Below are 12,366 nucleotides of genomic sequence, written 5' to 3'. Positions count from 1 at the left end.
GTTCGTTAGGCAGCCTTACCTGGGACCTCAGGGGCTGAGCCTGCAGGTGAACCGGCTTAGTAATTCACTGCAGTTGTAGGCTAGGGTGAGACTCGGAGACAGAGTGACATCTCTGCCTCAGGAACAGCGCTGAGGAGGAATGCAGTCGATATTAATTAGGTAGGTCATGGATCCGGGCAGGGCTATAGACAGCTCTTGCTTGGGCGTGGTAAGCTGAGTGAGGGGTTGGGCAGGAATTGATTAGAGGTCTACCTGAAGCTGGCAGCTGGTTGGTCAGTTAGCTGAGTTACATGCCCAGCAAATGAAAGAGTGACCATGACAAGTAATTGGGCTAGTTTAGAGAAACAGAACTGTGCTCGTGAGGTTGTCTGTCTTGGCATTAAAGACTTTCTGCCCTTTTAATGAAGAAATCCTGGATTGTGTTGTCATCTCAGCCTAAAGGGGTAACACCTTAGAGGAGTAATGGTCTGTGGGGCTCCTGGCTATCTAAGCATTTATATTTTTTATTTTTTTCACTTTTTTATTTATTTATTTTTTGTGTGAGAAAGATTAGCCCTGAGCTAACATCTGTTTCCAATCCTCCTCTTTTTTTGCTGAGGAAGACTGGCCCTGGGCTAACATCCATGGCCATCTTCCTCTGCTTTATATGTGGGATGCCTGCCACAGCATGGCTTGATAAGTGGTGCATGGGTCCACTCCCAGGATCCAACCCTGTGAACCTTGGGCCACCAAAGCTGAGCGTGTGAACTTAACCACTATGCCACTGGGCTGGCCCCTAAGCGTTTATATTTTTTAATCAAAGCATATACTTAAAGCCCTGCAGAACATTTCATTTTAAATAGTCATATTCCCCTGGCAAAGGGAGCTAAAGTCAAGTAGAAATTATAAATAGAATGCTTAGACTTTAAAAGCGCGTAGGGCAATGTATTTTCATTGAAGATGAATTTTTAATGAAAATTATTTTATAGTTTTTTTTTAACTCTCCTTTTATAATATAATTTAATTAACAATGAAATCTTGTGACCTTTTACTTAGCATACGTCTGTGGATGGATATACTGAACCACATATCCAGCCTCCCAAATCAAGCAGCAGACAGAACATTCCTCGGTGTAGAAACTCCATTACGTCAGCAACAGACGAACAGCCTCATATTGGAAATTACCGTTTACAAAAAACAATAGGGAAGGGAAATTTTGCCAAAGTGAAATTGGCAAGACATGTTCTAACTGGTAGAGAGGTAAGTATTCATGATGCCTTTTAATATGTACTTGGACCTCTCCAGAGCCTTGTTAAAAAGCTTTCCTATAGCTGATGCTGGGAATAAATGACACTTACAATATGGTAAACACAGATATGTGTGTGAATGGAACATACGTAGGGAGAGCTATATCATAGCAGAAAAAGTTGACTTTTTAATGTTTAGAAAAGAGTCATCCCTACATAGTAGCATCTCTTATAAATCAGGTGTGTTACAGATGAGCTTTTCTCAGACTTCTGCCTTTCATTATACAGTTTCTGTAAACAATTCTGATTACCTTTGTTACCCAAACCCAGGAACAGGGCTAAGATAAATTTTTATTAGTTACTGCCTAAGATAAATTAGATATAAATGTGTAGAAAGTTACCCACTAATTTTTATCTATTTAGAGACTACAGTGAGCAAGTGTTGTTGTATAGATGTTTTTCTCAGGTAATAAGAAAATTGGGTTTCTAAAATCCCATGTGTTTTAAATTAAGTGTATTTATATAGGAAAATTGATATATTTAATAATATTAATATTTTTAATAATTTATATATTAAAAATAGTTAAATATTTACCATTATTAGATAATGTTTACTGGATCCAGTTAGCACGTTATGAAAAATCTCAGTCATAAAATGTTTTTAATAAGTTTTTAATAAGTTCATTTTACTCTGTACATCATGTTTTTGTCACTTGCAGTTGAATTTAGTCCTCTCTGTCCATTCTGACCCCAGGAGCTGTTCAAACATAGGCTCTATTAGGCAGAGACGTAGAGGACATTCAAATCCATTTTGTTAGTCTGCTATGAGTAAGCTTGGGTGTCCGGTCTCTCTACCCACTTAATCATTTTATTCACGTAATACTTAATTTACTGAAAGTTTATAAGCTTCTCTCCTATGATAATTGTGACTTATCAAGATCGTGAGTAAAAAAAAAAAATTAAGATACAGATGATTTTTACTTTAAGGAGGGAAACTTGGAAGAAATAACAAAAGTGTAATTTCTTTGACTCAGTCAAATAGGTTAAAGACTTGGGTCAATGGAATATATTCTAAGGCTGCCAGATTATCAAAACTTTATGTGAACACCAATTATAGCTAAACTATATATAGTTAGGAATGAAACAAAAGATATTTTCTTTATAAGTTTTTATTAATTAAAATATATATTCTCAAGTATATTTGATTCTCTTTTTTAGGTTGCTGTGAAAATAATAGACAAAACTCAGCTGAATCCTACTAGTCTACAAAAGGTATTTAATTATTTTAATAGTAAGTAATTACAGTATGAGTTTATTAATTAATATATGATATTCTGTAAAGTTAGTTATCCTAAATTTCCTGTTAGATACAATACTATATTTCATTTTAATATATGAAGAAAAGCGATGATAGAAAACATGTTTATATTTAATAACGTTTAAATAATATTTATCAAGTGGTTATTTGAAAAATTCCATACAAAAGGGGTTTATGTGTTTTAATTCAGTAGAATAAAACTTTGTATGAGATATTTTGAGGTATTCAGGATTCTGCTTCATTAGAAATCTGTTTATGAGTTAATATTGTCCATACGTGGGTTTCCTTTTATTGCTTCACTTGCTTTTCTTCCTTCTATAAGAATTAGTTTTTCAGCTAACTCACAGGAAAAGATATGAACATTTCTTCAAAGGCAGAAAATATAAAACAGCAAGGGGAGGAAAAAAAGCAATTAGGATGGGGATTGCCCTGGTAAACCTGGTAAAGCTGTTTCATGTTGCCGTGTTAATTGCTTCTGTGGGAAAACTTTCTCAGATACGCATTTTAGTACTTTAAAAATGAAGCAGTTATTTTAACATTTACGCCCATATATGTTAAGTTTGTATATAGTGAGATAATATACACTGTGATTTTATTAGAATATAATGAGATCATAGTCACATATGTGTTACATACATAGCACTGGATTCCTAAAATAGACAGAATCTTATCATAAGACATTTTTAGTATGGTGTAAAGAAATTTTTAGTGCGGTGTATTTGACTACACCTGCTATGATTCTAACATTAAATTAAAAATTTGGGTCTGTGATAGTCAAGGCTTTCTGCTTGGTTTAGTGCCAGATAACTCAGTTTATTTTATCTATTTTTACTTAGAGATCTGTCTTTGTAGTTAGTGAGATTCCTTTTAAATTTGACAACCACTATCACTTTTCATAGCATTGATATTTCTGATCAGTGAGAATATGAAAGGTTTGCTGGATTCTTTTTTCTCTGTGGGTGTGAGATAATACATCTTATGACTGTCTTCTGGGGGAAACTTCCAGCACTAGTGTTTCAGCAAACCATCATGCAGTAGTATGAGTTACAAAAGGGCATCCTCCCTGGGCAGATGATGCTGTTACCCAGCATTATCCAGAGATGCTGTTTTTTCCTAGGCTGGAGCCACACTGGGACAAATTTTTCCCTGCCCCTCTGCTAGGAATCCTTTTAAGATGCACAAACAGCATAACTATGCCCAGTGGCCCTGTCCATGGCCCACCTAGCGTTTCCACTTTTCCTGGATTAAGCTATGTGTTACTTTGGTAAATTGAGTGCTTTTAAGTGACATTTAGAACTACTCAAGGCCTGTTGTGCTAGTTGGATATATAGTCATGTGTCCCTCTGTCTTTCCCAAATGGGCCCAGAGAATGTCATGGAACCAAAGTCATGCTTATTGAAACGTGCAAACATGAGGCTGAATGTTGCTTTCTTTGTCTGAATAACTAAAACATGTACTTGTTGGTGACAGGTAATTTCTGTTATAAATTCTACTAATCTTGCTGATAAAATGTTGCTTTTCCAAACAGGCATATAAAGAATGATGAGAATTTTGTTTTCTTTAATCTGTGAAAATTAAAGCAAAGGAAAGATTGAAATTCACTAAATGTAGCCAGTTCACTGTGTGTATGTTGTTGTTGTTTTTTGGGGGTTGTTTTTGGTGAGGAGGATTGACCCTGAGCTAATGTCTTCCTCTTTTTGCTTGAGGAAGATTGTCGCTGAGCTAACTTCTGTGCCAGTCTTCCTCTATTTTGTGTGTGGGACGCCGCCATAGCATGGCTTGATGAGCAGTGTGTAGGTCTGCACCCAGGATCCGAACCCGTGAACCCCAGGCTGCAGAAGCGGAGCGCATGAACTTAACCGCTACACCACTGGGCTGCCCTCTTTTTTGTTTTTTAAATAATTTTCATTCATGTTCATAGATTTGCTTTCTGTTGAAAGTTTTAGAAAAAAGAGATCAAGGCTTGATTAGTTCTCATGCATTGTAGAACATTCAACATTTTACCTTACCAATTAAATGCCAGTAGCATCTCCCAGTCAGTTGTAATTCGTTTTCCGTAGCATTGACAGTCAAGTTCTGTAGGTAAAAAAAAGCAAAATATGCTCTTTATGTCTTAAATGTGCTTGTTAAAAGGGAGGTAATAGTACATATATTTGAAATAAGGATTCATTTTAATCTCATCTCTAAAAGTGGTTAATCTTGTTCTGGATTTGATCTGAAGCCGATTCCCCTTCTTTATCCTCTTCTGTGTATAACATATTTATAGGAAATATTACTTTCCTTTGCCAACATCAATGACAGATAAAAGTAATCTAAATTTGATACCCTAACTGTTCAAAACTTCTAAAATATAAAGTTCTTAAAAACAGTTTGGTCTTTGGAATTATTAAGCATCTTTGGCTTCAACATTGTCCATATAATATGCTCATATTATTTGTATCACATATTTTGAATTAATGGAATCCAGTTTAATGAGTTTTCATACTTTAAAAGGTATTGAGACAGATGCTATATTTACCACTTTCTCTGTGGAGCGTGCGTCCCACCTCATATATTAGTGTTTTTTGCAGGGGGTCTATGAACGATGCAAGGGATTCCTGGGGATCTTTTAAGCAGCCTAGTAACGTTGGAGGAAAAGCAAAACAATGAAGCAATTTTATTCATAGTTCACGTACTTGAAATGTAAGATTAATTATAATTTTCTCAGAAAATCCACCAGGTTTTGAAACTTGGACACATTAGTTTATACACAGATGACAAAGTTTGTGTTAGCCTGTCTCGGCTCGCAGTCACTAGGGTGCAGTTTACTAGCTTCTGTGTATTGTTTATTAATTTGCATTTTCTATTGTTTTACTGTGTTGCATTATATTCCCAATTCACGAAAGAGGCTCAGTGGTTTAGAAGAGATTTGCTGAGAAGTAAAACCTGTAATGAAAATAGAAAGTAGACTGGTGTTGCTAGGTAATAAAGGGGACTGCTGCGTTAACAGTTGCGGAGAATGTGAACCTCTGTGAAGACAGTGGTTTTGCATAAGCAGGGAAAGTGTAAAAAAATTTCAGTAGTTGACATCTGAAGATTAGATTTAGTAAATGAATAATTCATTTACTGTTAGCATCTGGTGTGTTATATATTGTATAAAATGTTGTCAAATGGTGACCTAAGCCATTTCAATTTTGGTGAGATTTCGGGTAAAGCCCATAGACCTCCTGGTCAGCTAGTTAAGGTTTCCAGAACATCTGCAAAATAATCTCTGTCGTGTTGGTAAATTTTGTCACTAAACGTAGAGAGGAGGACAGCTCCATGGAAGCAATATTCAGAATTAAATGTCATTTAGCAGATTATCAAGAAACCAAACTTGTAAAAGCAATCATAAAATTATTGACAAATATTTTGATTGAGGAGAAAGCAGAAGAAGCTCTTTGGCAATATTCCTTAGCAAATATCTCTGTTGGACATATTTTGAAATGTCAGTTACTCTCACATATACGTGCTTTATAGCACATTTCACTCTATTGCGGGACAAAACCACGTAGGTACTGAGGACTTCTTCCATATAGTTCTTTTCATGTGTGTGGATCATTTGAAGGAAAAGTCTTGACCAATTCTTTTGTGGGTCAGTGAAAACCTATGTGATAAGAGAAGAGTTAGCATTTTGTGAGCTGGGTTGTAAACTGCAAAAGTTGTCTTTGAGCAAAAGTTGTCTTTGAATTAGTAATAATGTAACACCAGGAGGGCTTTTTTCTTTTTTGATATTCTGCATGGAATGATATTGCTTTGTGAAAAAATAATATTATACCCCATGCCCACTCATTGCTTCATTCTCCATGAATGCCTCTGATCTTGATCTGGTTTTGAAGGAAATACTGAAAACAGAGATTATCATAAAATCATGGCTGTTGAAAGATGTCTCTTGAGCATACAGTGTGAAGAATTGGTGGGAAGTAAATCTTTCACACTGAACTATGATGGATTTTGAGGGAAAAGGTGTTCAAACAAGTTTCTTTTAAAAGATGATGCCAATAATGTTAACGTCTAGCTAAAATATCAACAGTTTAAATGTTGAAAATAAGATAACCAGATTTTCTGAAAAAACCAAACTGTTTCAAGCAGTTCACTGACCAAAAATCTGACTTTTCTAAACCTATTTAGTTTCTGGACAGAGGGCTCACTGACATATTATTGTGCATATTAACATACAAATGCTACATCCAAATGTGAAAAATATCTTCTAGAGCAAGCATATCCAAAGAGTATGTTAAGAATCCGTTTGCTGTTATCCCTTAAGTTGAAACTTCCAGTCTTCCAGCTTTTGAGTATGATAAGATCAGCAACCTAGAATCTGTCTGAGAGCTGTACATAGTCTTCAGGGAGAAATACCCTTGTAAGGTTGGATCCAGTAATCAATCTGAATGCCTCTGACACATCACCTAATGCTGTCCCTTTCCCCAATCAATCTGTGATTGTGACTTAGGATTGTCTAATTTAATAGAAATAAAAAGGAAAAAAAAAAAGGAAAACTAGAAATGGAAACTGTCTTACTGTTCAACCTAAGCGTCATTGAGTCAAATACATGTGTTCATTAATTAATTCTTAATCTAACAAATATTTATTGACAGAAATGTATATTTCTCCTTATGTTTTCCTCTGCCTTTTTGGCTCCTCCTTTTCTGTTTTCTTTAAGTGAAGTTATTGTCTTTTTTGTTAGCCACTCAGTGTGGGGTTTCACAAGGCATGGTCCTAGGACTTCTCTTTCTATATTCTCTTCCTAGGCTGTCTCAAAGGTAACTGTGGTTTAAGTTATAAACTATAGGCAAACTCACAAATCTGTATCTTCTACTCAGACTTTCCCTAAATTTGTAATCTTTCAAAGATAGCCTAAACTCATTATGTCCAAAACTGAACTCACGATCCCTACCCCACCACCTCACCCACCTGGTCCTCTTCTACTGCCCTCTGTCAGTGAATGACACTCTCCCCAAGTTGTGGAAGCCAGAAACCTCAGAACTATCCCTTATCCCTTCCTCTTCCTCATTCTCACCATCTAATCCATCCTTGAGTAGCTGACTTTATTTCTTGATATATCTTTTTTATGTCTGCTTTTGTTTTTTTCTGTCACTACCATTATAGACAAAGCTACTATTATTTCTCCCTTGGGCTACCCCAGTAGTCTTTCTGCAGCCGCTTTGCATCCCCCCTCCACCGCCACCCCCAAACGCATGCGTGCGCACACACAGAGTTTAAAAAGTAATCATGGATGCAAAATTCATCTCTGATTATGCCATCCCTTTATTTAAACTAGTAGATGGCATTCCATTTTTGGTAGTATAGAAATCAGATTCATTGACATGGCATACAAGGCCCTACCTTCCTCTTCCGCCTCATGGTCCATTACCTCCCCCCTCTCCTCATCCCCTGCTCTTCCAACTTCAGTAACTTTGTTTCGTCTCCTGTTCATACTCTTCGTTCCAGCCGCTAGGCCCTTGCAGCTTTGCACCCCACCCTCTGTGAAAGGCCTATCACCCCCTCTCCACTTAATTAGTCCCTACTCATTCCTCACATTTCAACCTTAGGGTCGTTGCTTCAGGGAATCCTTTCCTGTCTCCACAACAGTGTTAAATCTCCCATCCTCCTTAAAATTAAGCACTGGTAACCAAGATTCATAAAGAATCACTTTAGTTTTTATTTGTTTTTGTTTGGGGAATAGTTTTATTTTTTGTTTTTGATGCTTGTATTCTGCCTCTGACTCTTAAAACCTCTATTCTAATTGCTTGGCCTTTATTGGCTGTAAAGCTTACATCTCTTTCCGTATTCTTAAGAAGCTACATTAGATTTACTAAAATAGATATGGAAGAATTTTGTCTTGGAAATGGAGGAGGCTAGGGATCTTTAAATCACCTATGATTTAGACCTACCGTCTGGCTATTTTAAGTCATATTTTCAGTTATTTGAAGAGTCATACTCCTATTTTTTTCTAAGTTGAGTAGGTCGTTGACATGGTAAACTAGTCTATTTTTAATTTTTGGATGAGGACTTCAAAAAGTCTTTCCTATTTTAAAAAAAGTTGCTTTCTCATGGTATTTTTTTATGGGATTAAAATGTTTCATTTCTAATCTTTTTTTTTTTTTTTTGAGAAATAAAACATTATAGATACACTTGAAGCCCTATGTGTGCTTTCTAGGTTCTATTTATGACTTTTCCTATGTGGAAATAACTACTCTTCTGAATTTGGTCTGTCTTATTCCCATTCAAAAATTTTTAAAAATTTTCAATGTGTGTATCTGTACATAAAATACTACATATTATTTATTTTTAAACTTCCAATACTTCTGCAGCTTACATTTTTCATTTAACATTGTCTTACAGCTTTATATTCATGTTAGTCTGTATAGTATAGTTCATTTGTTTTCACTACTGTTATTATATGCCATTGTATGACTATGCCACAGTTTACCCATTCTCTTATTAATAGATGTACTACAGTTTGTTCATTTTTCTATTGGTGGATATTTAGATTGTTCCTGGTGTTTTTTGTGTTTCATTTTGTTTTTTTTTCCTACTTAGCTTTTTGTTTTTGCTATTACAGACAATGCTGCAATGATCATTACTGTGTATATCTTTTTGTGAAGATGTATAGAATGATATATCTCTCCAAGTGGAATTGCTAGGGTGAAGGGCATGCATATTCTCAACTTTACTAGATAATGTCAAATTGCTCTTCAAAGTGGTTGCACTAATTTATACTAACAGTAGTATAAATTAGCATTATAATACTAGATTAAAATTAGTTATATAAATATAACACTAAATCTCATACTAACACTGTGTGAGATTTACTTTTGCTCTACATTCTTCTCAACACTTTATATTATTTATATATATTTATATTTATTTAATAAATTCAGATCTCTTTTTCTGAACTACTGTTTCATGGAAAGAACTTAAGAAGCTAGCCTGAGTTGTTATACTGCTACTAGCAATAACTTTATAAAATATTTGGTGTCCCAATAAGACGTCTGAAGGCTGAAAAAAGAGTGACATGATGATCCTAGAAATTACAAAAGCTGAAAGTGTAATCTGTAGGGTTCTGTTAATGTAGGCAAATCATATATAAAATGTCTCAATGAATGGTGCCTCTGAGAGAGTATAAACGTGTCTCTTGGAACTGAATGTCACCTACCAGGTAAAGCAGCGCCCACACTTGACATGAATAGGCCAGTAAACTGCTGTCAAGATACAGGTAGAATTTTTACAACGATTACAATAAAGGTAAAGAAGGGCTCCTGCCCCTCCCGAGAGCCAAATCAGAGCAAAATACTTGAAAGGCTAGGAAGGCTGTGTTGAAAGGTACAAGAAGATCTGAGTGTCACCCTCCTATAAGCCCAGTTTACTGGGACTCTGATGACAACCTGGAAGAGCTGTCCCAGTAGGAACAGGCTTGACCACTGCCTTTGTCACATTCTCCGTGGCCACAGGGTTGTCCTCCATCTGCCTCAAGAAGAAGCAAGCAGTGAAGAAGTCCTATGACATTGATGAGGCCAAGGGCAACACGGTGAGCAGGGTGTTTACTAACTTGAGTTATCTGGAACAAAGCCAAGAAGAAGGAAATAATAAAGGCCTCTGAGCAGCTAGAATAGCTGTCACAGAGTTCAAACAGTGAAGTCTCTGCCTTTTAGTTATAGAAGACCTATCTCAAGCTTTCACTTGGCACGCACTTCTCTAGTTCATCACACAATTTTGACAAACTCTGTCTTTAATTTTCAGCCCACAGCAAAGTTGAAACAATAAATTTGAAGGGTATAGTAAATTCAGAGCTCTCCTGCTAAACTTATGTATACTAGAAACATCATGATGTCACAGTTTGAAAATGAGAAAGAAAATAATAGAGATAAAATTAGAATCAGAAACTCAAATAATAATGTGAGACTCTTCAGTATATTTGCAAACCTCTGTTTTCCTTACTTGTACCTCGACATATGATACATACAATAATTGACTTTTTTAATAATAACTCTCTGTCTCAGGGTAAACTTCTTATCATAGGTCTAAATGTTCAGCTCTCCTTCTCCCCTCAACCCTGTCCACCTTTTCCTAAGGAAGAGCAAGCACTGAAAAGATTGGCAGTCTTGCTGGTAAAGGTCTGCTCTGGGTTAAAAGATCACATGTATATGTGGCTTGCCGGCTCTCCCTCTCCCTGCTCCCTTCGACTCCTGCAGCTGGTGCAGAAGACTCTGACATTAGTGCAGACTCTTTCCTCTGTGCAGCCAACTGGAATATTAGAGTTTAGGAAGGGGTGAGACCATGGAGAGGAACTGATGTAATAGACCTTTACTGAAGCCATGTGCTACTGTTCAGTTGGCCGAATTCTCCAGATTTGGAGCATTAATGACCCAAATCTAGCTGATAATTCAAGTGTTTTCTTTGAGAGGAAGGGTGATTGGTGGGGCAGGATTCTGGCATTTCATTATCTTTAGTCACTATACCACTTAAAACACCCTAATTACTTCTTCCAATAGCAACTACTCTTCCTCTTTCCACAACTGCCTATCATTTTTAGCCAACACGTACCCAACCCACATGCATGCTGTTGCTTGTTATGGTTTTTTCTTACTCCTTGTGAAAAACTAGTGAAGGAGAGGAAACTAGGGATAGAACAATATGTGCAAGACAACTCTGAGATGTAGGAACCCAACGTCTGTGTATTATTGTTTTAACACGCTTAAGAAATTACTTTCTGATGAGAACTTGGCCCTTCCTGTAGAGACAGTAAAAAGATCAGGGGTTTGAGGGGAGGGAAGGATAAATAGCTGGACCACAGAGGATATATGGGGCAGTGAAACTATTCTGTATGATATTATAATGGTGAATATATATCATTATATGTTTGTCAACAGCCACAGAATGTACAACACCATGAAGGAACCCTAATGTAAACTGTGGACTTTGGGTGTAATGATGTGTCAATGTAGATTCATCCATTATGTCACATGTTACCCCTCTGGTGTGGGATGTCGATGGTAGGGGAGGCTGTGTGTATTTGGGGGCAGGAGGTGTGTGGTAACTCTCTGTACTTTCTGCTCAATTTTGTTGTGAACCTAAAACTGCCCCAAAAAATCAAGTAACACACACATGCACACACAAACACACACGCACATACACACTTCTGATGCTGTATTCCTCACCTTGTCCTGGTTCATATACCTGAATAAGGCAATTTGGTCAGTGAACACCACTGGGGGACAGGTGTTCAGTTTCGATAAGAGCCTAGTGGCAAACTAATCACTGCTTTTTAAAACCTGTTAGCCGTGTTAGGAAGAGAATGAGTCCAAAACCCCAAGGGGCCCCTCTGAGTGGAGACTGTCACCCTTTGTCAGAGACTCCAGTCAACAAAATCATCAGTAGCAGACTTATAGCTCAAAGAGGTCAGTAGGGCTGTGGGGCCCAAAGTAGAGAGGACCAAGCACAGAGGGCACTCAGTATTTCTTGAGTTCTAGGCCTTCAGGTGCAGAGTCCGGGAGGAAGGGTGGCGGTAATTTGGCAAGACCTAATAAAGAGCATATACCCCACTGTCAAAAAATTAAGTTTCTAGCGATCTACCTTAGAGAAACATGTCCAAAATATTTGCTGTAGCGCTGTTTGCGATAGTGAAAATATGTAAAAAACTTAAGCATCCTCAGTAGGAAAGTGTATAAACTATGGTTTCTTCATATATTGTAATAGAACACAGCAATTAAAATAGATGAACCAGATCTATACATAACAGGGCTAGAACTCAAAAACATAATGTTGAGTGAAAAGTTTAGAAAGATATATTCAATGTGACCC

The 12,366-nt window shown here is 36.7% G+C and overlaps 1 protein-coding gene across 4 annotated transcripts in view; it reads left to right on the top strand.

Moving 5' to 3' along the window:
- Positions 1-12,366, top strand: part of MARK1 (microtubule affinity regulating kinase 1) — a 120,635-nt gene that overhangs the window by 53,580 nt on the left and 54,689 nt on the right. For all 4 annotated transcript variants that reach the window (XM_058533679.1, XM_058533680.1, XM_058533678.1 and 1 more), the window contains exons 2-3: positions 1,036-1,239; positions 2,445-2,498. In XM_058533679.1, the coding sequence (XP_058389662.1) occupies positions 1,036-1,239; positions 2,445-2,498 (258 nt within the window). The remainder of the gene's footprint in view (positions 1-1,035; positions 1,240-2,444; positions 2,499-12,366) is intronic.

This window comes from Diceros bicornis, chromosome 38 (assembly GCF_020826845.1).
Source record: "Diceros bicornis minor isolate mBicDic1 chromosome 38, mDicBic1.mat.cur, whole genome shotgun sequence".
Lineage (NCBI taxonomy): Eukaryota > Metazoa > Chordata > Mammalia > Perissodactyla > Rhinocerotidae > Diceros > Diceros bicornis.
Note: the sequence above shows the minus strand (reverse complement) of the source record. Positions and strands in the feature narration are given on the sequence as shown.